This window comes from Hirundo rustica, chromosome 18, assembly GCF_015227805.2.
Source record: "Hirundo rustica isolate bHirRus1 chromosome 18, bHirRus1.pri.v3, whole genome shotgun sequence".
In the NCBI taxonomy this organism is placed as follows: domain Eukaryota; kingdom Metazoa; phylum Chordata; class Aves; order Passeriformes; family Hirundinidae; genus Hirundo; species Hirundo rustica.
The window spans coordinates 1,280,283-1,306,822 of record NC_053467.1 but is presented as its reverse complement, the minus strand read 5'-3'; the positions used below and the strand labels follow the sequence as shown (position 1 = coordinate 1,306,822).

Below are 26,540 nucleotides of genomic sequence, written 5' to 3'. Positions count from 1 at the left end.
CCTGCAGATAAACAGGGGGGGTTTGCGCAGTGATGCGTTGAGGCTCTGCACACCTTCTGTCCCCATTAAAATGTAGAAGAAGCAAGGAGGAGTTTGAAGGGAGCATCCAGTGCCTTGAGCTTGTCAGTCAGCTTTTGTGATAGAAATAAGGAGGGTTAAAATAACATTTTTTGTGTTGAAAGGTGATTGAAGCGTGGCAAACCCCATCAAATCTTTATTTTCACCTTTGGTAGAGGTTTTTTCTTATGAGTTAAATTATTCAGGTAGGGCGGCTAAACAGAAAATAACACCTTCAGTGTATGAATAATACAGCCCAAACCCTAGGATGGGAGAGATTGTAAATAATCCATCATCTGCTACATTAATTCCTCTAGTTAACAGTAGTATTTAAATGCAGCAATTCATCTGCCTGTACGTCTATTTCCTGAACGATCCAATCTATCAATTGAAGCCAGGTGCGGGTCTGCCTTTGCCATTCTTCCAGGAGCTGTCATTTTCCAGCTGTGGGGATGCTGGTTTTCCTAAAGACTCCTGGGCCAGCTGCAGGAAATGAAAGAAAGGAATTATGAATGTTGGCTGAAAGTTATATAAGCGTTGTAAGTGTAAGACCTTGGCAGAAGTGCTTGGGGGATCACAGAATTGTAGAGTTGTTACGGTTGGGAAAGATCTTCAAGACCCTCGAGTCCAACCTTCTCCTGAATCCCACCTTGGTCACCAAACCCCACCACAAAATTCACTTCCAGCCCAGCGAGGACCTCTGTGGATCTCTGCCTAAAAACTGTGTAACTCAGTTCGTAAATTCCACAGCTCCTTAATTCTGCGAGTGAAGTCGCGGCTATTCGCCAGGATTTAATCATCTCACAGATTATTACAACGGGGAGAATATTAGATATCATTTCTTTCCAGTGTTGTCAGGTGGTGTGATTCTTGTAGAGAGATGTTTGGTGTTCAGTGTCTTCCCTACAGAACGTAATTTTTTAAAGCAGAGGCACGCTTTTTTTTAAAAAAAAAGAAAAGCGAGATATATAAGTAAAATCTGGAAGTAAAATCCAGCCTTAACCTGAAGCCTCAAAAGATAATGGTAGCTTTTACAAAAGCCCTCAAATTCCTTTGTTTTGATTTCCTTCTGTCTTTTAAAACGCAGTCTCATGCTGCTGGGGGTGTTAGGAGTGTTCTGGCAGCTCTGCCTTTACTGGCTCAGGTTCATTTTCACCCTGTTCGTGTCAGTACAGGGCACAGCAATGAGGTGATTTTAGCCAGGTGACTCTGAGGAGGGGTGTTTGAAATTATGGAAATATTTTAAAATGCAAAACAATCTCCTTTTTTTTTTTTTTTTTTTTTCTTTAAGGATAATTCTTTTTGGAACTGAAGGGAAGAAAGCATGGCGTTGATATACGTGTTTGGGGTTTTTTAAAGGTTTTATAACATCTCGTGAAGCAGCACCTAAACTTGAGGCCAGTTGGAGCAGATGGTTTCCTTAGAACAGTTGCCTTTAGTGATCAGAGCCAGTGTTGCCCCTAATAAATGTCCAGAGCTTGTAGTGCCGTGTGTGGCACCAGGAGATAGCAGTGACAGCAGCCCTCTGGAGCTGCTCTCCTTTCCAAAGGCTCCTCTGGGTCCTGCGGGTTTCCTCTCCTCCCTGGGCGTCCCCCTGTCCCCACCTCGGATCCCTGGCCGCGTGTGGAGAGCACTCCCAGCTCTGTGGTGGCACCCAGGATTGCTGTCCCACGGAGCAGAGCCTGATCCTTGCCGTGTTCCCTGCGGCTGTGGGAGCGGGGGAGCTCGGCACCTGGGAACGTGTGAGCCCCAGGAGCTGCTGCCGCTCCGGCTCCGCAGGAACGCTGCCTCTGCTGAGACCAGGAGCTGCCAGGGAAACCCGAACTGAGGAAGCGACTTGGCCGTGAGTCAGTGAGTGGAAAACCAGTTTCTGTGAGGAGATGGGGGATCCTCTCCCTGGATCCTCTCCCTGGATCCTCTCCCTCTCCCTGGCGTGGCATGGAGAGCCCTGTGTGGCTGAAGAAGTCTCGTTCTGAGCTATAAACTCAGTCCCCTGCTGTTTCCAGCCACCAGAGGTGATGGCAGTGGGGGCTGCGAAGAGAAGAGCTCGAGTCCTGCGGCCCTTCGGATCGTTTTCTATTTTGACCGATGTTTTTTGTCTCTCTCAATTTCCATGACAACTCCAAGTGACAAAAGTACTTTTCATTGTGTGGGCAAAAATAGATCCCCTGCCCAGGCTGGTGTGCAGTTCCCATCTGCTGCCCCGGTGTGCCACTCCTGCCCGGGAACAGGGATCTCTTAGTGCTGGACTAAGTTTCTTGGAAAAATTCACCACAGGGGTCTTGAAAAGAAATTAATATTCACAGAAAGATTACTGATTGAGAGAGCTTTCACTCCGCTGGCTTTTAAATAGAAGCATCTCCCATTAATGACATCGCTCCTAATAAATGCTGTTAACGTTGTTGACTAATGAAAATTTTAGTGTTAGTTTATATAATACCGAGTTTTTATTTGAAATTAGAGCTCTCATGATTCTGCAATACGTTGTTCGGGGAGAGAGGGAAACCACCATTCCTGATTACTCGTCTGTCATTCAGTCAGAAAAAAGCAATTTTTCAGAGTCTCCCTTGTTAACATCAGCCAAGAGACTTCTCGAGGCAGCAGCAGCCGGAGTTCTGAAGTGATGTTTTAAGTAAATCACGTCAAAAGCCAGCAGTGAGATGTTTTATGTAAGCGCTTGCACTGAGAATTCCCCGAATTCAGCATTTGCCATTGTGTTACAGTTATTGCTGCAAGGACCAGGGCTCGGCAGGTCAGGATTTGGGCCATCATTCCTGGGAATTTCAGTTTCTCGTGTTCGGCGCTCTGGTTTTTCACGGAAATCTGGAGCAAGTCCTCCCGTGGCTGACGTTTCTCCTCGTTGCTGCAGATCCACACATGCAAACGACAGCTGTTCAATCACTCCTCTGCTCAGAGTCTCCGTGGAATTCTCTGGATCCCTGGGAATTTGGCACGGGGACGGTCAGTGGATGGCTGAGCCGTTCCTGCTGTGGCACTGCGAACGCTCTGTTGGTGGAACTCTGCCTTTGGCCAAGGCTGGGGCTGCTGCAGAACAATTTACGGTGGTATCTGCGAGTTCTGCTCTGCCCAGAGCTCTGCTTCTGGCCCTCGAGCTCACAGCCTGTGAGGGCAGGAGGGGATTTGTCCAGCCAGGAGAGGACAGAGCCGTGTTTTCCATCTTGGCAGTGCGTAATAAGTTCTCCACCGTGACAAACTGCAGCTTGGGAGGTTCTGCTTGAACACATTCTTTACAAAAATCACCTCCTCCAGTGTAAGGACAGCACAGCCCGACAGCAGGGCACCCAGAGGGGCTGAGAGCTCACCTTGGAGGACAGGTTGTGGTGGACAGAGCCGTGGCCAGAGCCAGCCTGAGCAGGAGCTCGGCCTCGGCCCCTCCGGAGGGTTTTTCCGAGCCTTGCTGCAGTGAAGCTGTGAGGAGATACCCAGCAAAGGTCCTGGGTCATGGCACACTCTGGGAACAACTCCACAACCTCCTCCCCTGTGCCATCCACAGGCATTCCACCTGGGAACAGGCTGCCCAGAGCAGCTGTGCCTGCCCCTGGATCCCTGGAAGTGTCCAAAATCAGGCTGGATGGGGCTTGGAGCAACCTGGGGCAGTGGAAGGTGCCTCTGTCCATGGCAGGGATTTGAAATGAGATTATCTTTGAGCTCTCTCGCAATCCAAACCACTCTGTAAGTCCCTCTGCTAAAAACATGAAGGCGTCAGTTATCAGAAACCCCCTTTTCTGACATCTCCCTCCCCTCTCTTCACTCTCTGGGATGGAATTCGGTCAGGAAGAGGTTTTTTACAAAGTTTTACACTGCTCTTGTCTTCTCACCGGGAAGCCTTCCAGAGGGAAAGTGGGGTTTTTAAAACAGTTTCATCCTCGAAGCCTTCTGCCGTGTTTGCAACAGCGGAGTATCCCGGGCAATCTGTCACACCTCTGCCAGGGCCCTTCTGTGCCTTTCCAAGCCCTTGTGTGAGGGAGGAGCTCCCCAGCCCACCTGAACAAGGTGTGACAGCAGCATTCCCCAGGGGGCTTCCACAGTGAGGCTGGGTGGGGTGGGAAATGGGTTTGTGGAGAATTCCCAAAGCCTGGCAGAAGGCTCACATAGTTGGCATCCTATACAATATTCTGCTACAACACATCTTTCACAGCTCTGTTTCTCCAAAATACCTGCTCTGTTTGCAAGGCCATCATTTGAGACTTGTTTCCAGTTCCATTTCTGTCTCAACATTTCTCTCTCCATTTCTCTCTCAGCAGTGTCTGTCCTACCCCATGGCCTTTCTAAGTCAGTGTGTTTTATCTCAGTTTGCACACAGATGCCCAGGACTGTGTGAGCCTTCTGCCAGGCTTTGGGAATCCTCTGCAGATCCCTTTCCCACCCCACCTCACTTTGGGAATCCTCTACAAACCCATTTCCCACAGGGTGGGAGCAGGAGCACCTCTGCTCACCAAGAAGCTCCTGCCTGGCTCTGATGCCCTTCTCTTTCTGTAGAAAGCAGCTCATTGACTGGCTGGAATCCTTCACTTGTCTTTTCCATCTCATGTTCAGCCGCCCACAGCTCCAGATTATGCAAAATGAAGATGTTTGTTTCAGTGAGAGTTTTACTGGGATCCAGAGGAACCTTGTGAGCTCTGCAATGTGTTCTGCCTCCGCTTGTCTGAAAGAGAGTTTGGATTCTTCACTTGTCTGCATAACATTTATAGTTGCCACTTTCTAGCTACAAGATCCAACTACATTTTCATTGTAATTTTAATTTATTTAATGTCTTGCTGGGCTGTTTCTTTGGGGCATTCTTCAGCTGTTCCTGCTACAGACTTGTAGCACCAAGAAGTTCATCCCTGTGTGCATTTGGAAAGTAGAAACCAAATTACTTGATTTTTATCATGATTCTGGCTGGGCTGAATGCTTGAATGGAGACAGCACCACATCTTGACATGTGTCCTGTGCTTGTGGGGGCTCCTGGCTCTGTGGTCACCATGAAATGAGTGGGAAGGCTCGGTGTTGTGGTGTCACAGAGGGATGTGAATGGGGGAACAGGGGCATCTGAGGCATCTGAGCTGGAACTGAGACTGGACAGAGCTGGAGAATAAAGCAGATATTTATTGAAAGGCCTTTGGGATCCACCTTGGGCAGGACAAGAGCCTGGCCAGGGCTGCACCCAAGGTGGACCCAAAATGGGCACAAAATGGACAAAGGGTCACGAGGTCTCACACTTGGATCAGTTTTGGTCCATTTGCACTTTGGGGTTGAATTGTCCAATTCCAGCTCCAGGCTGTGAGGTCCCATCCTTCTTGTTCCTCCCTCCAGCCACCGCTGTTTGTGCTTTTGGGGCTGAAAACTTGTCCCAGTTGTCCTTGGTGTGCATCAGGAGAAGGATTTGTTTTGTGTCGCTGCTGTGTGCAGAGAGCTGAGTGACCCTGAGTGTGAGCTCAGAGCTGCACCCTGGGCAGCACAGAACATGGAATACATGGAACATAAAACCTCAGGCATCACCTTGAATTCTTCTAGGCTCTCTCCTCCATGGAGGAATTCAGAAACCTGGACCGGGATATTGAGGGGTCTGCAAAGCGGTGGAAGAAGTTTGTGGAGTCCGAGTGTCCCGAGAAGGAGAGGTTCCCCCAGGACTGGAAGAACAAGTCAGCCCTGCAGCGCCTGTGCATCCTGAGAGCCCTGCGGCCCGACCGCGTCCCCTGCGCCGTCAGGTGGGGCCTGAGGCTCTCTGGGGCTGGGCTGAGTGCGGGGCACGAGGAGTTCGGGGATGTGCTGGGGTTTGTGACTGTCACTGCGTTTTGAGGATGTGAGTTCTGCAGGGTGGTTTCCTGTCAAGGGATCTTGAATGAATGGTGCTGGCACAGGTTTCCAGAGCAGCTGTGGCCGCCCCTGGATCCCTGGCAGTGCCCAAAGCCAGGCTGGACGGGGTTTGGAGCAGCCTGGGGCAGTGGGAGGTGTCCCTGCCGTGGCAGGGGTGGGATGGGATGATCTTTAAGGTCCCTTCCAGCCCAAACCATTGTGTGGCTCATTGATCTCTGAACTCTGCGTGCAGTCAGCACATTGGATTTAAGAGGAATTTCTTGCTTGGTGGGATCCAAGCTCAGTGTCACCACCAGGGATGGAGCAGTTATCACCAGCACTGGGTGAGGGGCAGAAATGAGCATCCCCATACAGGTGTTTCACATCTGCTGCAGGCCGAGTTCAGCAACATCCACTTTAGTTACTGGATCAGTTTGGGCTTCTAGAAGTAAAAGAAAGTTTTACAGAGGCTTTCTCTTTTTTTCTCTCTCTTTTTTCTCTTTTTTTCTCTTTTTCTCCTCTTTTTTTTTGTTGGGTTTGTTTGTTTGTTTTCCCCTGTAAAATGCAAAATTAATGTGCTGCTGGTTCTGAAGGATGTTGCTGTAAATTATGTAGTGAAGGTAACTGGGCGAGGCTAAACTTCCTGAAGTTTTGCAAAAGCAACCTCCTTGTTCCAGGACAAGCTAAAGGTCTTTCACTCCATGAGGATTTGGTTTTCCCTCTGTGGCCGATGTTTGGACATTTCTGTGGTGTCTCTCACGCTCCTGTTCCTCCGGTGGCTCATGCTCCTGCACCACCCGACGTGCACACAGCTGGGCGTTTCACTCAGCGTATGAACTGCATCTGTTTGTGCTTCAGGGTTCACAGAAAAACACAGACAAGACTGAGTGAAGTCTCCCCACGCTCACTGTTATTATTTTTTATTAGAATAAATACTACAGTTTATCATATTACTGATACTAATCCATCTTCTTTCATTTCTTGTTCTTATGGCTGCATTCTCCATGTGCCTCCCAGCTGAAAATATTTCCTGTTGTTGTTTAGCTTGAGTAAAATAAGCTCTTGAAATTTTAGGTGCATATTTCATTTATGCAGCTGTAATTCATTTCTTTCTTACCCACACAGCTCAGAAATAACAGGAATGTCAAATCTCCCTTTCCCGTCTCTCTTTCATGGAAAGAGAATCCAAGTTCAAAAGCTTGGCTGGATATTTTTAGGGTGTGGGCAGGTCCAGCTTTTCTATTTGCACAGGAATATTTGAATGGGCTTTTGCATTCTTATCTGGAAGTGCAGACACTAACAGCTCACTGAGCCTTCCCCAGGACTTGGGGGGACTCCTCTTGAAATACAACGAGTTATCAACGCTGCTGTTCAGAAAGCTGTGTCCCACCTCACGGGTACCTGCTCCGTGATGATGGCGTGGGATTTCTTGGGGATTTAAGATGATCCAAGCCCGTACAGGGAAGTTGGGTGTTCCAGCCGCTCTCCCTAGCAGATCCCTGGGGATGTTTTCCCAGTCTGGATCATTCCCTAAGCCCGAGGAGTCATCAGGAGGAGCGCCTCTTACCCTGACTCACCCCTCAGAGCTTCAGGGCCGGCAGGGCACCAACAACTGTGATTTCCCAAAGAAGGATTTTCCCCTGATCCATTTCATCCTTCAGTCTTATGGAAGAACATCAGCAAAAAGCTTCTTGCAGCTCCTTGTGTTTCTGAGTCCCCAGGGCACTGTTTGAAAGAGCTGAGGTGGGAGGTAAAACAAGAGTGTTGTGACCTCAAATCTGATGGACTCAGTTAAATTTTGTGACCTGAACCTTTCCAGCAGCAATTTAGCCAATCTTAACCCTGGACAGAAAAAATCTACTCGAAAGAGATACCAAAAACACGGATGATTTTTTTTTCTTCAATCCCTTTAGGCATTTCTATTCCAACTGCCTTTCACCAGTCCTTGAAGGAGGTTCTCAGCTCTCTTAGAATGAATTTGACTGCCTTCAAAAGGCCTGAGTAATCCATCTGAGCTCCAGCAGCGTTCCTGCTGTTTGATTATGACATTCCTGCCTTTGAATCAGTGCTGGGTGTCTCTCTTTCTGTGCAGCAGTGATGGCAGGAGCTCGCCCTGGGGGGATCCAGCCGGAACGTTCTCCACGCGCCGCGCTCTCTTCAGCAGCTGCTGTGGAGCTGAGCTTTTCCCTGCTCCCTCCTTTGTGTTTCTCCTTGTCGCTCTCATGCTAAAGCTCCACGCTCCAGACATTCTTAGAGCTCTTCCCTTTTAGCTTCCCAGATCAAAGCAGCTGTGGAAATCATCTGGACTTGCTGTGGACTGCCGCTTCCTCTGCGAGGCTGCTCGGGTTGCAGAGCGCGCGGCAGGGTCTTGTATCTCGTACCTCAGCTTTTTCCTTCTCCTCTGAGATTCCTGAGTCAGAATCAAGCCAGTGCTGGTGTTTTACTTCTGAATGCAGCCTTGGGCTGGCAGCTCCCGCTGCTGTCCCTTCCTGCTTCCCTTTGTTTGTGAGGAGCTGGTGTCTCCTGTGGCGTCCCACCCCTGTACGGAGGGACAGGCGCTGCTCCCTGGAAGCCCAGCCTGCAGATCCTCTCCGCAATTATTTCATGCTCATTTTCCTATTTTCAGTTTCCAAATCATCAAAATGAAAAGCAAATGCAGGATAAGTCATATGAGGAGAGGCTGAGGGAGCTGGGAAGGGGCTGAGCCTGGAGAAAAGGAGGCTCAGGGGGAACTTGTGGCTCTGCACAGCTCCTGACAGGAGGGGACAGCCGGGGGGGTCGGGCTCTGGGAACAGGGAAAAACCAGCTTCAAGTTGCACCAGGAGAGGTTTAGATTGAATATTAGGGAAAACTTTTCCAGCTGAAGGGTTATGAAACCCTGGCACCATCCCTGGAAAAGCTCAGAAGATGTGGATGGGACACTGGAGGACATGGTTTAATGGTGAACACGGTGGTGCTTGATAATGGTCACACTTCATTATCTTCTCTTACCTTAACGTTTCTGGGGTTCCATCATAATTAATTGATTATTTGCAGGGGGAATCTGCATTTTCTGAACAAGCTGGCTTTTTTTAAAATTATTATTTATTTTTTTTTCCTGGCAGAGATTTTGTAGAAGAAAAGCTGGGCAGCAAATACGTGGTGGGGAGATCCCTGGATTTTGCAACGACCTTTGAGGAATCAGGGCCTGCAACGCCCATGTTTTTCATCCTGTCCCCAGGAGTGGACCCACTGAAGGATGTGGAGAAACATGGTAAATAAAATCCTGTCTCTAGGCACACCACAGCATGGCTATTTATCTGCTGCATTATTATCTTAGCACAACATGCCTGCTTCGTTTGTTTTTCTGTTTTGGTTTTTTTTTTTTCTCATCTCTTTGTAGATAATGAAGCAATACGTTAAAAATAGATAATTGTGAGAGGGTGCGATGGGATTTTGGTTTGGTTTTATTGTTTTTTTCCTGAAGTTTTTTTGGGTTTTCATCTTAAGTTTAAATTAAACGTGTCTCTTTGCTGCACTGCCTGGATTCCCGGTGTGGTTCACGCTGCGAGGATCTCCGAGCTGCGTTTGTGCACGACCTGTAATTTACGTCAGAGATATCTCACACGCTGTCAGATGCTTGTTGCCGAGAAAGGTTGAACCAAAGGACCCTCGAGGTCCCTCCCAACCTGCTCTTCTGTGGTTTTATGGTAACTAAAAATAATCAACAGCTCCCTGTAACAGATTGCTGCTTTGTGGCAAAGTTTCCAGCTTTCCTTCCCATCCTTCCTGAGCTGATTTCCATGTGGATGGTCAGCTGGTGGAGCTGTCAGCTGGCTCCAGAGCCAAAGGGCCTTCTTGAGATGCCTCCCTCGAGAGGGCACTGATGCCCTTGTGCACCGTTGCTGTTCCAAAGCTGCCTTTGTGTCGCTGTAGGACACGAAAGAAAGACAACTCCAAACAGTTCAGAAAGCAAGGAGTATAGAAAAGGCTTTATTGTCTAATTCTTATCACCTTTATAAGGTGTCCTGATACAGACTTAACAGGATTGGTGAACAGGAGCATCTCTCTAATCCATTGGTGAAACCAGAGAAACAGCAAAACAGCACCTGGAGAAAGATTGTTTTGGGAAAGGAGAGTTGTTTTACCAAGATGGTTTGGAGAAGAAGCTTTCTTGAGAAATTTTTCCTTGGGAAAAAGCTAGCAGCTGCCAGCAGGCTGAAATCTCTTAGACCAGAAATATCAGGCCCACACCCTTGTGTAAAATTTGCTCTGGGTCTTGGCTGCACTGTGGAAAAATTCTCCTTTTCATCCTGAACATCCCTCTGGAGCAGAGGAGTCTGATGCCTTTGGGGCTGGACAGGACAAAACATCACCCAGGCTGGCACAGATCAGGACAGGAGAACAAGGATTTGTGCCTTCTTCCTCCTCTCCATGATGCACCCCAAATAACTCCCAGCCCCGCCAGGGTGCTGAACTCCCTCCTTGTTTCCCCCCAGGGAAGAAGCTGGGCTACACCTTCAACCACAGGAACCTGCACAACGTTTCCCTCGGACAAGGCCAAGAGGTGGTGGCTGAAGAAGCCCTGGATCTGGCTGCAAAGGAGGGTCACTGGGTCATCCTTCAGGTACGGGGTCCTGGGCCAGTCCTGGTGTCCCCTCCACGGGGACAGGCTGCCGGGGGGCACGGTGCCACCTCTCCCTGGATCAGGCTCTGTCGTTTGGGTGTCTCCTGCTGGAGCTGTTTGTGGGCTGTGCACGCACAGGGAGCTCCGAGGGGAGGTCGTTCTGCACCTCCCTGTGCCTTGATTCGCTCCATGGAGGAGGGAGGAGCGTTGTGTCTCATAATCTGAAGGTGGTGAGTTCCGTCCTCACACGGGGCACCGCTGTGTTGTGTTTTATCCTCTTTTTGCCATTGGGTTAAATGTACCAGAGAGCATTTCTTGTTCTCAGGTGTTCATTATATCTTGTCTATGTTACACTCTCACAAGCCCTGAGTTCTACAGCACTTCAAGCTAACAATGCACCCTCTGGATGAGCTGGGGTCTGGAAGGTTGGACACAGAACCTTCTCAAGCCTGAAAATCTGACCAAACTCATCCCAGGGGGGGTCAGTGAGGAGAGGTCCCTCAGAGGACTCTGCCCTCGCAGTCAGGGGTGGATCAGAGCAGTATTTGCCATCTGGTTTATCTGGCAAGGTCTTTTCCTGCGAGGTTTTGGTGACGAATGCCTCACAGCCAGTTCCAGGAGTGTTTGTACGAGGTCTGGAACGGCACAGATGACTCAAGTTACGAAAGTGGCGCAGGATCTGTGGATCACTGCATTAATACTGAAAGAGAAGACAGGGTAGTTCCTGTATCCTAATCTCAGGGTAGTTCCACCCAGATTAATTAAACTCGTTATTTGAAGGCTGTATCCCACCCACAGCAGTTACACCCAGGCTTCCCCCTTGTTTTTGAGCAGACACAAAGCAGCTGTTAGCTTTGCTTCTGTGTTTTGCCATGCCCTGAGCAGCAGCTCGTGTGGAGCAGAGCTCCTCACAGAGATGTTCTCCAGCACAGACGCTCCAGGGGCTGGTCTGGGTGGCTTTTCCACACGTGGCTCATTCCTGGTCCTTGACTGGGAGCAGACATAATGAGAGTCATGCACTTGGAGCACTGAGGAGTCGGGGAATTCGGTTTGTGGGAGTTAAAGGGTATGGAGGCAGCTGGGAGGTGTTTATTGGATTTCAGGAGCAGGATCACTGCCGTGCTGGGAAGGGCTGTCCTAGGGCCATTTCCTCTCAGTCCTGTCACCTTCTGAAAAGGCAAAATAAAGACAAAGGCACCCATGTCTGTCCTGGGAAAAGTCTCTCAGCTCGCTCTGAAAATGGAGATTTTTTTCAAAAATTACTTTTTTCATATTTTTTTTCATAATTTCCCCTGGCAGAGTCTGGCCAGCAGCTCCCTGCCCCTGTAGCCCCACTGTAGTTCCTGTCTGGTGGCTTCAGCTTTGCTGACCTCTGCTGCAGGGTGGAGACACAGGAGGAGAGAGTGAAGCCCACAGCTAAAATTGTTCTCTGCAAATACAAATGGTCCAGCTGCAAAACAGGAGCCCCTGAGGCAAAAGCTCTTTAAAGGAGACTTTGTTACCTGAGGGCTGCAGGAAGAGCCCAGCTCAAGCCCAGCAGCTGCTCTGTTCCTGTCGTGGGCACTGAAGTGCTGAGCTTGATCTTTGAGCTCCACAGAAACCCATCTGACAGCAAGTTCAGCATCTGGGTCTCCTTAGCAACAGCTGAGAGCTTTGGGGGGCCTGGAAGCAAGGGGGAGCGCTGATTGGGAAGTGCAGGCAGAGCTCACCGTGGCTCTGGGGGGCAGGAGCAGCTGGGCTGGAGATGCTCTGCTGAGGCTCTGTGCGGTGCTGGGGATTGCTCAGCCTTGGGAGGAGATGGTTCCATCACCCTGAACCCTGGGAGCAGAGACCAGACTCCCCCAGTGACAGGACAAGGAGCGATGGGGACAACACGAAATTCAGGAAATTCCATTCAAATATAAATACAGTTGTTGGTTTTTTTTCCCTTGTGAATGGCCAAACACTGGATGGAGTTGCCTGTAGGGTTTGGTGGATGGTGTTTTCGTCCTTGGACACAGCCAAAAGGCACCTGGGCATGTTCCTGGGCCGCTGCACTGCCTGACCCTGCTCTGAGCAGAGGGCTGGGACTGGGGGTGCCAGAGGCGTCTCCAGCCTCAGTGACTCCGTGATCTCTGCTTTCCCACGCCCACTCATCCAGTCTCTCTGGTGCCTGCAGGGTTCTCTGTGCAGGGAGGAAGGAGCTTTGCACTAAGCTGTGAGTTAGCACAAGCTCTGTCTGCTCTCCTCCCCTCCCAGATGCCTTTTGCTGATCCAGTGGCCATCACAGTCACCAAGTGGGGTTGATGAGCCTAATAGCAAAGACACAGAGAAATTTGTTTGTGTTTGTTCAGATGCACGTTCGAATGCATCGATGCAGGGAAGAGTTCAGACGTTAGATATTCCCAATTTAATTGTAGTCCTCATCCATTAGCCAAAATGTCACTTCCCTCTCTTTGTGATCAAGTTAATTTAATTCTTGAGCATCTTTCCATTTTTCTAGGCTGCTGCTTCACTGAGTCAGGTTCATGTATTAAATCGAATACCAGCGAGCTCCTGGAGCAAAACTGTGTGAGATTCATCACTGCATCATAAGTCACAGAGTCCCAGGATGGCTGGGGTTGGAAGGACCTCTGGAGATCACCTGGCCCAGCCCCTCTGCTCCAGCAGGGTCACCTGGAGCACAGGTCCAGAGGGGCACCAGGATGATCAGAGGGATGGGGCAGCTCTGCTGGGACAAAAGGCTGGGAGAGCTGGGGTTGTGCAGCCTGAGGATTGCTCTGAAGTGGGCTCACTGTGGCCTTCCAGTGCCTGAAGGGGCTCTGAGAGAGCTGGAGAGGGGCTTTGGACAAGGGATGGAGGCACAGGATAAGGGGGAATGGCTTCCCACTGACAGAGAGTTTAGTTGGGATATTGGGAAGGAATTGTTCCCTGTGAGGGTGGGCAGCCCTGGCACAGGGTGCCCAGAGCAGCTGTGGCTGCCCCTGGATCCCTGGCAGTGCCCAAGGCCAGGCTGGACAGAGCTTGGAGCAGCCTGGGATGGTGGAAGCTCTCCCTACCCATGACGAGGAGCTGGAATTTAATGAGCTTTGAGGTTCCTTCTACCCCAAACCTTTCCATGGTTCTGTGGCTGTGTGACACCACATCCCAGGCCATGACCTGGGAACAGCAGTGCCCTTCCCTGTCCCTCGGGCTCCCCCAGCACCAGGCACTGCTGGCTGTGCAGCCTGGCTGGCACAGGGGTGGGAAAACGGGGAACGTTTTCCAAGACATCTCACCAGCGAACGAGACTTTGTACAAACAGGCAGTTCTCTTAGTTCCAGGGGGTGATTTGTGAGGGGATCTGAAGGAGAAGGGCACCTTCAGACAGGGGCAGGGTCCCCAGGGGCTGCCAGCACAGCCAGGGGAGCGTGTGCTGCTTTATGTGCTATTGCCGATGGTTACCAGGGCAACGCTCACGTCTGTGATATACCTTCTGCCTTGTGCGAACACAGAGGGGCTCGGGGCTGAACTCCCTGAGAAAAGCCCCTGGTGCTCCCGTGCTCCTGCAGGGACCCCCCCAGCCCAGCCCTGCCCGCACCCCTCAGCCTGCAGCACCCGCTCTGAGCGGGGAAATGGCACAGGGAGGGTGTGGGGTGGGCACTGGGGTGGGCACTGAGCAGGGGATGGGCAGCCAGGGGGTCAGTGTGCAGGGGATGGGCACTGGGATGGTCAGTGGGGATGGTCAGTGTGCAGGGATGGTCAGTGTGCAGCGGATGGTCAGTGTGCAGGGATGGGCAGTGTGCAGGGGATGGTCAGTGTTCGGGGATGGTCAGTGGGGATAGCCAGTGTGGATGGCCAGTGTGCAGGGGATGGGCACTGGGGATGGGCACTGGGGATGGTCAGTGTGCAGGGGATGGTCAGTGGGGATGGTCAGTGTGCAGGGGATGGTCAGTGTGGTTGGTCACTGTGCAGGGGATGGGCACTGGGGATGGTCAGTGTTCAGGATCACTGTGGTTGGTCAGTGTGCAGCGGACGGTCAGTGTGCAGGGGATGGTCAGTGTGCAGGGTCACTGTGGTTGGTTAGTGGGGATGGGCAGTGTGCAGGGGATGGCCAGTGGGGATGGTCAGTGTGGTTGGTCGGTGTGCAGCGGATGGTTAGTGTTCAGGGATGGGCAGTGTGCAGGGGATGGTCAGTGTGCAGGGATGGTCAGTGTGGATGGTCAGTGTGCAGGGATGGTCAGTGTGGATGGTCAGTGTGCAGGGGATGGTCAGTGTGCAGGGGATGGTCAGTGTGGAGGGTCAGTGTGGATGGTCAGTGTGCACGGATGGTCAGTGTGGTTGGTCAGTGTGCACGGATGGTCAGTGTGCAGGGTCAGTGGGGATGGTCAGTGTGCAGGGATGGTCAGTGTGCAGGGATGGTCAGTGTGCAGGGTCAGTGTGGTTGGTCAGTGTGCAGGGTCAGTGTGGTTGGTCAGTGTGCAGGGTCAGTGGGGATGGTCACTGTGGTTGGTCAGTGTGCAGGGATGGTCAGTGTGCAGGGTCAGTGTGGATGGTCAGTGTGGATGGTCAGTGTGGTTGGTCAGTGTGCAGGGTCAGTGTGCAGGGTCAGTGGGGATGGTCAGTGTGGATGGTCAGTGTGCAGGGATGGTCACTGTGGTTGGTCAGTGTGGTTGGTCAGTGTGGATGGTCAGTGTGCAGGGTCAGTGTTCAGGGGGGTGTTTCACATCACCCACGTTGGCTCGTTATTGATAAGTGACACATCCCTCAATTACTCTGACCACGTGCTCTCATTAGATGTGTTCTTTCAGGTTTTATTACCTGACTGCTGAGAATTAATTTGCAAAGTTTCTTTCCAACCTGCGAATCCCTTCTGCAGCATCTCTGTCTGGCCTGGGCAGATATATTCATTTGAATTATGAATTCTTAGTACCAGCCCATGTTTGGCTGCATCTATTCCTCTTTTTCCTGCCTTCTATCACAAAAGGACAGGATATAAATGCACTCAATTATCGCCGGACTGGAAATATTCCCTAAGTTGGCTGTTAGCTGGCACTGATACCCACAAATAATGATCACTGGTGTCATGTCAACACAAGCAAAAGCAATTATTTTTGAGCCATCTAACACCACAAAAGCAGATGTGGGAAGAAGCTACCAATTAAAGATGAAAACACGTAAGGTCAGATATGCAGACTATGATTAAGCTGGTACTTAATGCACGATATTTCTTCTGATATTTTCGTGAGCTCTTCCCCCGTTTTATTAAATCTCTGTGGTGTTGGCTCCACTTTGGTTGCAGGTTTCAGTCCACTCCTCTCTGATTGTTTGAGTGGTGTTTGTAGAGTGAGTTGGTTTTCTGGACCCTGGGGTTGATGTGATCTCCTGAAATCATGAGTGCATCGGGCCAGCAGCGCAGCAGCACTCAGGTGTAATTGCATTTCATCTGCTGCTCCCCACACTGTCCTTGTTTGTGAGAAAACAACCCCAGGACGATCCCCTTGCCCAGGCATCTCCTCTCACCCCCCACACCCCAAACTCCATCTCATCCACGCAATGTGAGCGCAACCCTAAATCATTCCAGGTGAGGAGGCTGAATTTCTGCAGTTCTAAATAAAAATATTGTTCCCAGCCATGTCCACCGGATTTGGGGCAACAGAGCTGGAGGCAGCAAAGTGTCTGTGGCTTCCCCAGACAGGAATTCTCTTGACTCTCACCCCCAGCCCCTCTCTGAGTGCTGAGCCATCCCTCCAGCAGGTTCAAATCCTGCTGGCAGTGACGGCAGCCACCGCTCTGTCCCAGCCTGGAGCGCCTCAGCTTTTCCTTTCCACAATGTCCATCCTCTTCTCCAGCCCCAGCTGGGATCTGTCCACACCTGAAACCTCACAGCAGGCACCTGAGCCCTCCACCAGAAAAGCCAGAGGAGGTTTCTGTGCTGCTGGGGTCTCACAGAGACGCACAAAGCAGTCACACGCAGACAAGAGATTTCGCAAGGCAGAGGTCCTTCCGATCCCAGCTCACAGCTGAAAACCGAGAGAGGAAGAGACCCCTTTGTTTATTTTTTTTACTTTTTATACATTTGTGGGTCTAGCAGAAGATTGGCTTTTTGGGGTTTCCACCCCTCAGCCTCAGTGGCCAGACCAATTGTCAGTTACAATTGTTTTCAGGTTAGAAATATGCAAACAAAGGACAGAGAATGAAAAACAAAGGATTTGTTTATATTACTTCTGTGGGAAAGGTAGAAAACTGCTCTAATATTCTACAGTAACTAAAAGATCTGACTCCATTTATGAAAATCAAAAGGCTAATAAAGAAACTCAGAAAAACCAGGGTAACACTGGTGTGTCCCTGTGTGTCCCCAGCCCCTGGACAGCCCGAGGTGCCAGCCCAGCTCCTGCCTGGCACTGGCACAGGGAAGGGGACAGAAACGGTGCAGGGATTTTGGAACGGGGCAGCAGTGGAGTCACCACCCCTGGAAGGGCTCAAACCCACGTGGGTGTGACACCTGGGGACACAGGTTAATGCTAGCTGTGCTGATGGCTGGATTTGGTGATTTTAAAGCTTTTTTTGGTTTTTTTTTTTTCTTCCCAGCATTAACGATTCTGTGTTTGTGACTTCCAGCTCAGCTCCACTCTGTGATTCTCTCCACTCCCCAAACACCCTGAAGCAGTAAATTGGCAGTTTTGGTTCCGTGTCCTGCCAAGATGCAGTTTTAGTTTCAGTTCTGTGTCCTGTGAAAATGCGCTTCCACTTTTCCTGCAGCCTGCTCTGCTCACGCTCCGCTCCCTCCCTCCACCCCAGCCTCTGCTCTCTCCACATGGGCGAGTCCCTGCTGCCTCTCCTGCTGTGGGAGTTCAATCCTTTTGGATTTAGGAGCGGGAGCTGGGTGCTGTTTGCAAGCTGAAGGCCCACCATGGATTTATGGAGTGGCAAAATAACGCTTGCAGCTCTATTCTCTGCTCCTTTTGCTCTTGCATTGTTAAAGCATTGAGCTGTTCTTCGCAGGAAATAACTGTGAGGACTCTGAGATCTCTTCCCTGAGTGATAATAGTTGATTTTGAAGCCATCAGTGTGTGTGTCTGTAGCTGGGGTTGTTTTCCTGAGTGCATTACTTTGCATCTATCACCACTGAATCCCTTCTGCAGTGTCACTGCCAGTCACTCAGAGTGATGGCATCCTCCTGCAGTTCCTCACTTCCAGCCTTTATTTGCAGGGCTCGAAATGGCTTTGTCTTATGAGTAATTTTGTCAGCTCACCAATCATTTGCTCTTTCAGATGGTTTTTGGTAGGGTGAGGAGTTAAAACTCCAGCAGCCGTCTCCTTACCCCTGTCGGCTGTGTTTTAACTGGTTGGTGGCCTATGGGACCTTTCCTTTTGCCTGCAGCAGCACTGGTTTGGGGGAGATAAAAGAGCTGGTAGTGATGAAAATCCACGCCTGGGGATGCAGGGACCCCACAGAGGCAATTCCTGCTCCTTGCAGGGCCGTGCCTGCTGCTGGAAATGCCCCATCCAGCCCCCCAAAAAGGAGTTCGTGGGGATGAGCTGCTGTGTTTAACCCCAGATGGAAACTGAGCCCCACCTGCTGCTCCCTCGCTGCCCGGGGCTGGGATGGGGCAGAAAGTGGGGTGAAAAGTGAGAAAACCGGCACACATAGCCCAGGCAGACAGTTGTGGAGACTTCAGCCTTGCAGGTATCCAAAAACCCAGCTGCACCCAGCTTAAAACCTGCTCTAGCTGAGTCTGCCCGGAGCAGGAGGGTGGCATGGGTGATCTCCAGGGACATCTCCAGCCTCAGGGTTCCACTGATTCCACCAGGCTGGGACGGTGAGAGCCTCCCCAGGCTCTGCAGGGAATATTCCTGCGAATATGGGCTGCTTTGGGCTGGCCTGGCCTTCCGTGGGCACTCCCTGCAGACCTGGATCGTGTCAGAGTTTTATAGACTCTCCGGTATGTTCCTGCTTTCTGGAAAAGGCTTTATTATTAGCTTTTATGGTTTTCAAAAAATTGCTTCTTGTAGTACTTTTTTTGACTTTCCCAAGGCTGGATTTTGTGCTCTTTTCTTTTTTTCTCATTTGGAGAAAACATCCACTTTCTGAAGAATGTAATTTTACTCCTAATAATCTCCATTACCGCGCTATTTAACCATGAGAGCTCCTTTCTGACCCCATTTATAGGTGATATATATTTATTCTCAGCCTCTAATATGGTTCCTTTGTGTAATTTCTTTGCCACCTCCAAGCAGTTTGTCTTTCTGGCGGCTGCTTTTAATTTCGGTTTAGCAAGTTCCTCGTCCTTTCTTGGGGTGGGATAAATCACCATCCCAAGTGCCTGTGGACACAGCCAGTTTGGGTTGCAGACCTGCCCCTGAAACAAGGGTAATTTAGCCCACAAATCCCATTCCCAATACAACAAAAAGCTGTTTTCTTGCCTGGAAACTATAATGTTGTGTAGGACTCTAGGGGAAAAACTGAGGCTTGGCTTTTCACCATCTCCCCACAATTCTGCTCAATCTTGTGAGGGATGTGTCCAACTCGTTGCATGAATAAATAAATCCTTTTGTGTCAAAGGATTTTGTGAAATCACCTGCTTGGCTTGTTTACCTAGGAACTGCTAGAGAGGGTCCTCAATGTAATTCTGATCAAAATGAACAAATGTTTTTATTTGAGCTCGGTGGGGCTGGGGAGAGGAACAACAACCATGCTCCCAAAGAATAACAACTTTACTCCCCAGGAATAACAACTCTGCTCCCATGGAATAATAATTCTTCTCCCCAGGAATAACACTTTTTCTCCCTAGGAATAACAATTTTTCTCCCCAGGAGTAACCTCAGCTGGTATTGCTGCAAAGAGGAGAATTCCAGCTCTGAGAGCCCAACCAGCCCAGCTGTGACTTGCTGATTTATACAGATTATTTTGTATTTTCCAATGTTCTTGAGGCACGTGGGTCTTTGGGGCTGGGAGCTGCACGCAGGCACTCCTGGGACGAGTCCCAAATTCCGGAGGGCATCCATCAGTGGGATGGATTTGGTGCCTGCTCAGCACAGGTAAATAATTCTAGTGGGCTCTCAGAGCGCTGCATTAATTGGTGCCGTGACTCGGATACAGAAACTGGCAAACTGAAACTGCTACAGGGTGTAATGTGTCGCTAGAAGGCACGAAAAGAATGATGCTCACACAGCCAAGTTCAGGGCAAAAAGAAGGGCAGTTTATTTACTTAACCCCACTTATATAGATTCTGGACAATGACCAGGGGTTGGAGAATGAGGTTGCCACCTCTCCACCCCTCTGGCCGGGCTAGAAGTCCATCAGTTGTCCCTCATCAGAGTGGAATGGAAAAACAATCACTTCGTTTATGTTACAATTGGTGAAAAAACTCCACTGTGAAAATGGAAACAAATTAGAAGGCTGAAACTCGGGGCAGCAGTAATGGGGGGACTGACCGAGCCTTGTCCCTTTGTCCCTGCCAGAACATCCACCTGGTGGCCAAGTGGCTGAGCTGTCTGGAGAAGAAGCTGGAGCAGCTCAGCGAGGGCAGCCACCAGGATTTCCGCGTGTTCGTCAGCGCGGAGCCGGCGCCGTGCCCGGAGAGCCACATCATCCCCCAGGGCATCCTGGAAAACTCCATCAAAATCACCAGCGAGGCTCCCACCGGCATGCACGCCAACCTGCACAAGGCCCTGGACAACTTCAGCCAGGTAGGAGCGCGGCTGGGCGCCTAGTGGGTGTGCTGGAGGTGCTGGAGGCCCTGGGGAGCAGCGTGGACGGTGCCTCCCCAATCCCTGCTGGAATTTTAAGAGAGACAGGACCCCTGGGAGATGTTTAAAACATGATTTATTGCCTCAGGCTCGAGGAGGGTGAGAGCATCTTCACCGCATTCGCCAGGAGTTTGTGGCCAGGGGTCACAAGATCACGGGTTCCAAGGTATCTTAAAGGTTAATTATTCAATAGACTACTGCCACACATATTGTTTTATCTTTCACACCAATGGCTAATTGAACTGTGTCACACCTCCTGCCACAATGCAGACAGTTGTATCCAATCATCTAGTGACACACAATCCTACAGAACTGCACCTTAGAACTCCTTCCTACCTTTATAACTACTTCTATGTCTTAAACTCTAAAACTTTCCACCACTTAGCTTAATATGTCCCTGCTTAAACTACAAATCCATATTCTTACTCATGGTCTCTAAATTTGGAAGCCTTTTCCAAGGTCTCAGGTTGAACCCTGTATTTTCTGTATTTGCATGCACAAGGTTCCCAGAATTTTCCATGCCTTGATTTCCCACAAAGTCCCCTTGCATCACGGAGCCTCTGGGTCCAGCACCCCCTCTGTTCTTCCCCACAAGCCGGGCACAGATCTCTTTCCAAGCGCTGGTTTTCCCAAGGAAAGGCTCAGGTGGTCCTGAGAAGCCTCTTGCCTGCAGCAGGGCACGGGACACCAGGCTTCTGTGCAGTTTAATCATTTTCTCTCCCATTGTGTGATCACAGAATCACACAGAATCACAGGGTTAACCGGGCTGGAAAAGACCTTTGAGATCATCAAGCCCAGCCTAGGACCTCACCCAGCACCTCCTCATCAATTAAACCAAGGCACCGAGTGCCACGTCCAGTCTTTTTCTAAACACGTCCAGGGACGGTGACTCCAGCACCTCAGAAAGGCTCTTTCAGTACAGAATCAAACTTCTGACTGCAGCATCGGGAGATTTTGCCACGTTTCAGTTGGTTTCTCTTTCTGGGTCCCTCTGTTTTGGGCTGCCGAGTGACACTGCCACGTAACCCGCACAGCCGTGGGACGTGGGCAGGTTAAACCTCACTTTCTGCTGCTGTTTAACCAGGGTTAGAGGTTCAGAACTGCTGATCCGCTCGCATCCCACATCCCTCTCCAGAGCAGCTCTCGGAGATTGGAGCTGTGTGCCCAAAGGCCGTTCAGCTCAAGACCTTGCTGACATCAGGAGTGTTGCAAATCAGAGCTGGAAGCTGCCTGCAGGCGGGAGTTGCTTTGCCAGGATCTAAATTAGGCCACGTGAGAGTGGCTGGCCCACAAGAGCAGCCCGTGGCAGGGTGTTTGTTGTGTTTATTGCTCGAAAAACCCTCCTGTGCAGGGGAAACAGCCCCGTGTGGGGAAGCGATGGAAATATTCCTGGTGCCCCCGAGGGTGTGGATCAGTGTCAGAGGGGCTGTAAGGCCGTGGTTGGGGGAGCTCTGCTCTCACCATGGGACAGGAGCAGGGCAGGATCCCATCCCTGCAGGAACAGCCCGTGGGCCCCGGGGCAGGATGGAGCCAGGGGGGCTCAGCCTGACCCCACTCTTCTCATGACACGAGGGCTGAGCGCTCGTGTTCCTGCTGGTTCCTGTCCTAGGGACACTGAGCCCCATGTCCTGCTGGTTCCTGCCCTAGGGAGGGCTGGGCACTCGTGTTCCTGCTGGTTCCTGCCCTAGGGAGGGCTGAGCACTCGTGTTCCTGCCCTAGGGAGGGCTGGGCACTCGTGTTCCTGCTGGTTCCTGCCCTAGGGAGGGCTGGGCACTCGTGTTCCTGCTGGTTCCTGCCCTAGGGAGGGCTGGGCACTCGTGTTCCTGCTGGTTCCTGCCCTAGGGAGGGCTGAGCACTCGTGTTCCTGCTGGTTCCTGTCCTAGGGAGGGCTGGGCACTCGTGTCCTGCTGGTTCCTGCCCTAGGGGCACTGAGCCCCGTGTCCTGCACTCACTCCCTGCCCGTGCCCTCCCTGCAGGACCCCAGCAGAAGGCTCTGAAGGTGCTCTCAGCCCTCAGGCTGCCCTTTGTGGTTACTGGTGCTGGCATTATTCCAGGCTCTCCATCCAGCCCACGGCTGTGCTGGGAACACACCGGGCAGATCTTACAGGGTTGTTCCCTCTTCTGAAAAAGACTCCAGGGAGACCTTCCAGTACCTAAAAGTACTCCAAGAGAGCTGGAGAGGGAATTTGGACAAGATCCTGGAGAGACAGGACAAGGGGAATGGTTTCAAATTGAAGAAGGGTGGATCTACATTGGATATTGGGAAGAAATTCCTCCCTGGGAGGGGGGGCAGACCCTGGCACAGGGTGCCCAGAGAAGCTGTGGCTGCCCCTGGATCCCTGGCAGTGCCCAAGGTCAGAGCTGGTTTTGCAGGCAGATATTGGTGTGGAGAGAATCCCAGGAGAAGGAGGGAACGAGGGAACGTTGCTGAGCAGGTGTGGGGGGAGGCACCAGGCAAGGATTAATGCCAGCGGTCAGGGAAGATTATTCCATTTTTGTCTACTGCCATTCATCATCCTGAACTCCACAAAGTGTCCTGGAGAACAAGGGAGGGGAGAACCTTCACCCCAAGTAACATTTTCATCCTGCCTCTGCTCGTTTCAATCAATAGTAATTAGCATTTTCTAAATTGCTGGAGGATTATGAAACATCTCTTATCAGAAATCCTGAAGCGGGTGGGTGGGGCCCTTTTTACACCTCATTTCCCTGCTTTATACAGAAGAGATGTTCAAATTTAGCTTTCAGCTGAAGGCTACAAAGAAGGCCCTTTATTCAGTGCAGGGGATATTGTTCTGCTCTGTAGCTGAAGGAGAATTGACAACTGAAGAGAGGCCGAGTGAGAGTGAACTGGGTTGTTCTGGGGATATTTCCTAAATTGAGAAAGGTGTTCTGCACCTATTTGAAGCAGTTCTTCATCACAGTTGATATAAAGGGAGCTTAGAGTGCTGCTTAATCCAGGGGAAAACAGGTTTGGGGATGTTCTTGATTATCACATGCACTTGGTCAATGTCTTGCTCCCTTCAGAGTCATGGATTCCCCCTTTTGTGCACAGACCCTGAGCTCTGTCGTGCTCGCAGAGGATTAAAGGTCTAACATGGCATTTTTTTAAGATAAAAGTTGGATGGGGCCTGGAGCAACCTGGGATAGTGGAAAGTGTCGCTGCCCACAGCAGAGGGGCTGGGAAAATGCGGACTTTAAGGTCCCTTCCAGCAGAGAATTCCGTGATTCTGTGTTTCCCTCCCCATCTTGCTGGTGAGGCAGGTTGAGCACATGCAGGTGACGGGGCGTTGAGTGGGTGCACGTGTGAGTGGGTGCACGTGTCCTTCCTTCCCTGTGCAAAGCCGCTCGGGGCTGGGAACAGTAAATGCTAAATCAGAAAATATTTGCCAGAATTTGCCACTAAATCTGCAATTCAAAGCCACTGACTTTGAAAACTGGCACCTGTGTGTGAGTGCGTGTGAGATGCAAAAATGAACTGGAGGAAAATTTGATCGGCAACGAGGCAACGGCGACGAGCGTCAGCAGGGGAGGGTCAGGTTGGATGTTTGGAAAAAATCCTGAACTGGAAGGTTGGTAAAGCTCTGGAACAGGCTGCCCAGGGAAGCGGTGGAGACACATCCTTGTAATTGTTAAAAAAATATTGTTCAAAAAAATGGGCATGTGGGGATTTGTTTGAAGGTTGGACTTGATGATTTGGGGGTGTGGCAGTTTGATAATGGGGAATTTTTTTTTTAAGAAGTTATAGTTAAACTGCTTAGTGACTGGTTTTGAAATTGATAGGTACTGTAATTAATAGAAGAATTATACATGTCTGTGAACACACAGGGTTAAATGTTAGAGGATTTGGGGAAACTGTCTTTTTTTTCTTGTTTTAGAACAGGTAACAAAGCTGGTCTTGCTCTGCTGGGCAAGAGTGTTTTAAAAGTTTCATTTTAATTCTCCTTTTCTTCTTTTAGTGTATATTAATAGATCTATCTTTGTACCCTCTAAGATTAAAACCTGCTTTACTTCTCTCCTAATCCTATCTCACAGCAAAGTTCTAGTAGGCACTCAAACCACTACACTAAATTTAGCAAACAGAAAATTCAACGGACAGAAAACCATTACAGGGGTTTTTTTTCCCAGCCTTGGCCCCTGGGATTCGCCCCTGTCCAAATTCCGGCGTGTTTGGATTCCCCGGGGGTCGCTGAGGCTGAGGGCAGCTGTCCTGTGTTGCAGGACACCCTGGAGATGTGCAGCCAGGAGAAGGAGTTCAGGAGCATCCTCTTCGCCCTGTGCTATTTCCACGCGGTGGTGGCGGAGCGGCGCAAGTTCGGCCCCCAGGGCTGGAACCGCTCGTACCCCTTCAGCACCGGGGACCTCACCATCTCTGCCAACGTGCTCTACAACTACCTGGAGGCCAGCTCCAAGGTGGGGGCACCACGGGGTGGGGCTGTCCGGTGGCTTTGAGCCACCAGGGTGGCCCGAAGCTGTCCCGAAGTGCCATTTCCCTGGGTGTCCGTGGGTTTAGAACGTCACAGTTCGGGGCCTTAGTGCCACTCGCTCACTGCGCTGCGCCCCACCTGTCCTGGGGCAGGATTTAACTCCTGCCTGATGTTTGTTGGCTGAGGGGGGAGCCCTGAGGGTGCAGGGCAGTGCTTGGGTTCAGCCCACCCTGCTCCACGCCCAGGTCCCCTACGACGACCTGCGCTACCTGGTGGGTGAGATCATGTACGGAGGTCACATCACGGATGACTGGGACAGGCGGCTCTGCAAAACCTACCTGGAAGAGTTCATTAAGCCTGAGATGCTGGAGGGAGAGCTCTGCCTTGCTCCTGGATTTCCCCTCCCAGGGAACATGGATTATGACGGCTATCACCAGGTAAGTTCTCTGTTTGCCGGCGTTATTTGCACATGTAAATGGAATGTCCTCCGTAACTGCGCCATAATCTGCCTTAGGAGGCAGGAAGAGGCCTGCAGTGTTCCTGCACTCTTCCTCTTATTTCCCGTTATGCTGTGTTCCTGGGGATGTTTCAGCAATCCCCTGGATGAACCGAGCCTAATGGTAATTTGCTACTTCATCATGGGCTCATTCTGTTCATGCATGAATAGAGCAACTGTATTGGTGCTTGAGACTTGAGTGGGGCTCCTGGAAAATTACATCCACATACTGTTTGCTAAAATGGCCCTTCCAAGCTCCTTTTATCATCAGTTTTGATGAGAATCACTGAAGGGTCTCGTTGATCTACTTACTGATCTCATCTGTTCTTTGTACACAAATGCAGTAGCAGAGGGAGGCACATCCAGGCTGCTTTTGTTCATAAAACTTAACTACTGGAAGCTCAATTCCCACAAGAGACTTCAGGATGGTGCTGCTGAAATGCACGGCAGATAATTGCTAGAGAAGGTCCAGCCCGAGACACGGAGCCAAGCCAAACTCCAGCAATTACAGAATTTTCCCAGCAGGAGCTGAAGCAGCTCTGTAAACATTTGTACTCTCCTTCCTCCATCACTTCCCCGGAGTTTCAGCCACGGGCAGAGCTGGGTCAGCCCGGGCTGACCTGCTGGGGGGATGATTCCAGCGCTGCAGCTCTGCAGGCAGAGCGCCCTGGGCTGCTCCTAACGCGCTCCTGAATGTGTCTGTGCAGTACATTGACGATGCCCTGCCTCCGGAGTCTCCCTACCTGTACGGCCTCCACCCCAACGCCGAGATCGGGTTCCTCACGCAGCGCTCGGAGCGGCTCCTGCGCACGGTGCTGGAGCTGCAGCCCCGCGACGGCAGCGCGGGACAAGGAGCAGTGGGGACCCAGGAGGAGATGGTGAGAGTGCTCAGGGGCAGAGGGGACCCAGGAGGAGATGGTGAGAGTGCACAGCAGGAGTGGGGACCCAGGAGGAGATGGTGAGAATGCACAGCAGGAGTGGGGACCCAGGAGGAGATGGTGAGAGTGCAGAGGAGGAATTGGGACCCAGGAGGAGATGGTGAGAGTGCACAGCAGGAGTGGGGACCCAGGAGGAGATGGTGAGAGTGCTCAGGGGCAGAGGGGACCCAGGAGGAGATGGTGAGAGTGCTCAGGGGCAGAGGGGACCCAGGAGGAGATGGTGAGAGTGCAGAGGAGGAATTGGGAGCCAGGAGGAGGTGGTAAGAGTGCTCAGCTGCTGGGGTGTGATGCCTGTCTCATCCATCAGTCCTGTCTAGCTCAGGCTTGTCCTTTGTTCTGCGCTCTGCCTTTGCCTGCCTAAAGCCTGGCTTTATGCAGAACATCTCCCTGGTGGGATGTAACTGAGCGTTGGCAGTAACAGGACAGTGCCTCTTAATTACCCCATGCACCGCAGAGCCTTCGTTATCATTCTCTGGAGGTGCTGCAGATAAACCTTCCCTGAGCAGCAG

The 26,540-nt window shown here is 51.0% G+C and overlaps 1 protein-coding gene across 1 annotated transcript in view; it reads left to right on the top strand.

Annotated features, from left to right (window-relative positions):
- Positions 1 to 26,540, top strand: part of DNAH9 (dynein axonemal heavy chain 9) — a 145,594-nt gene that overhangs the window by 103,906 nt on the left and 15,148 nt on the right. Inside the window, exons 52-58 of the mRNA XM_040081678.1 lie at positions 5,575 to 5,768; positions 8,961 to 9,109; positions 10,335 to 10,462; positions 19,886 to 20,113; positions 24,392 to 24,583; positions 24,843 to 25,034; positions 25,801 to 25,971. Of these exons, the coding sequence (XP_039937612.1) occupies positions 5,575 to 5,768; positions 8,961 to 9,109; positions 10,335 to 10,462; positions 19,886 to 20,113; positions 24,392 to 24,583; positions 24,843 to 25,034; positions 25,801 to 25,971 (1,254 nt within the window). The remainder of the gene's footprint in view (positions 1 to 5,574; positions 5,769 to 8,960; positions 9,110 to 10,334; positions 10,463 to 19,885; positions 20,114 to 24,391; positions 24,584 to 24,842; positions 25,035 to 25,800; positions 25,972 to 26,540) is intronic.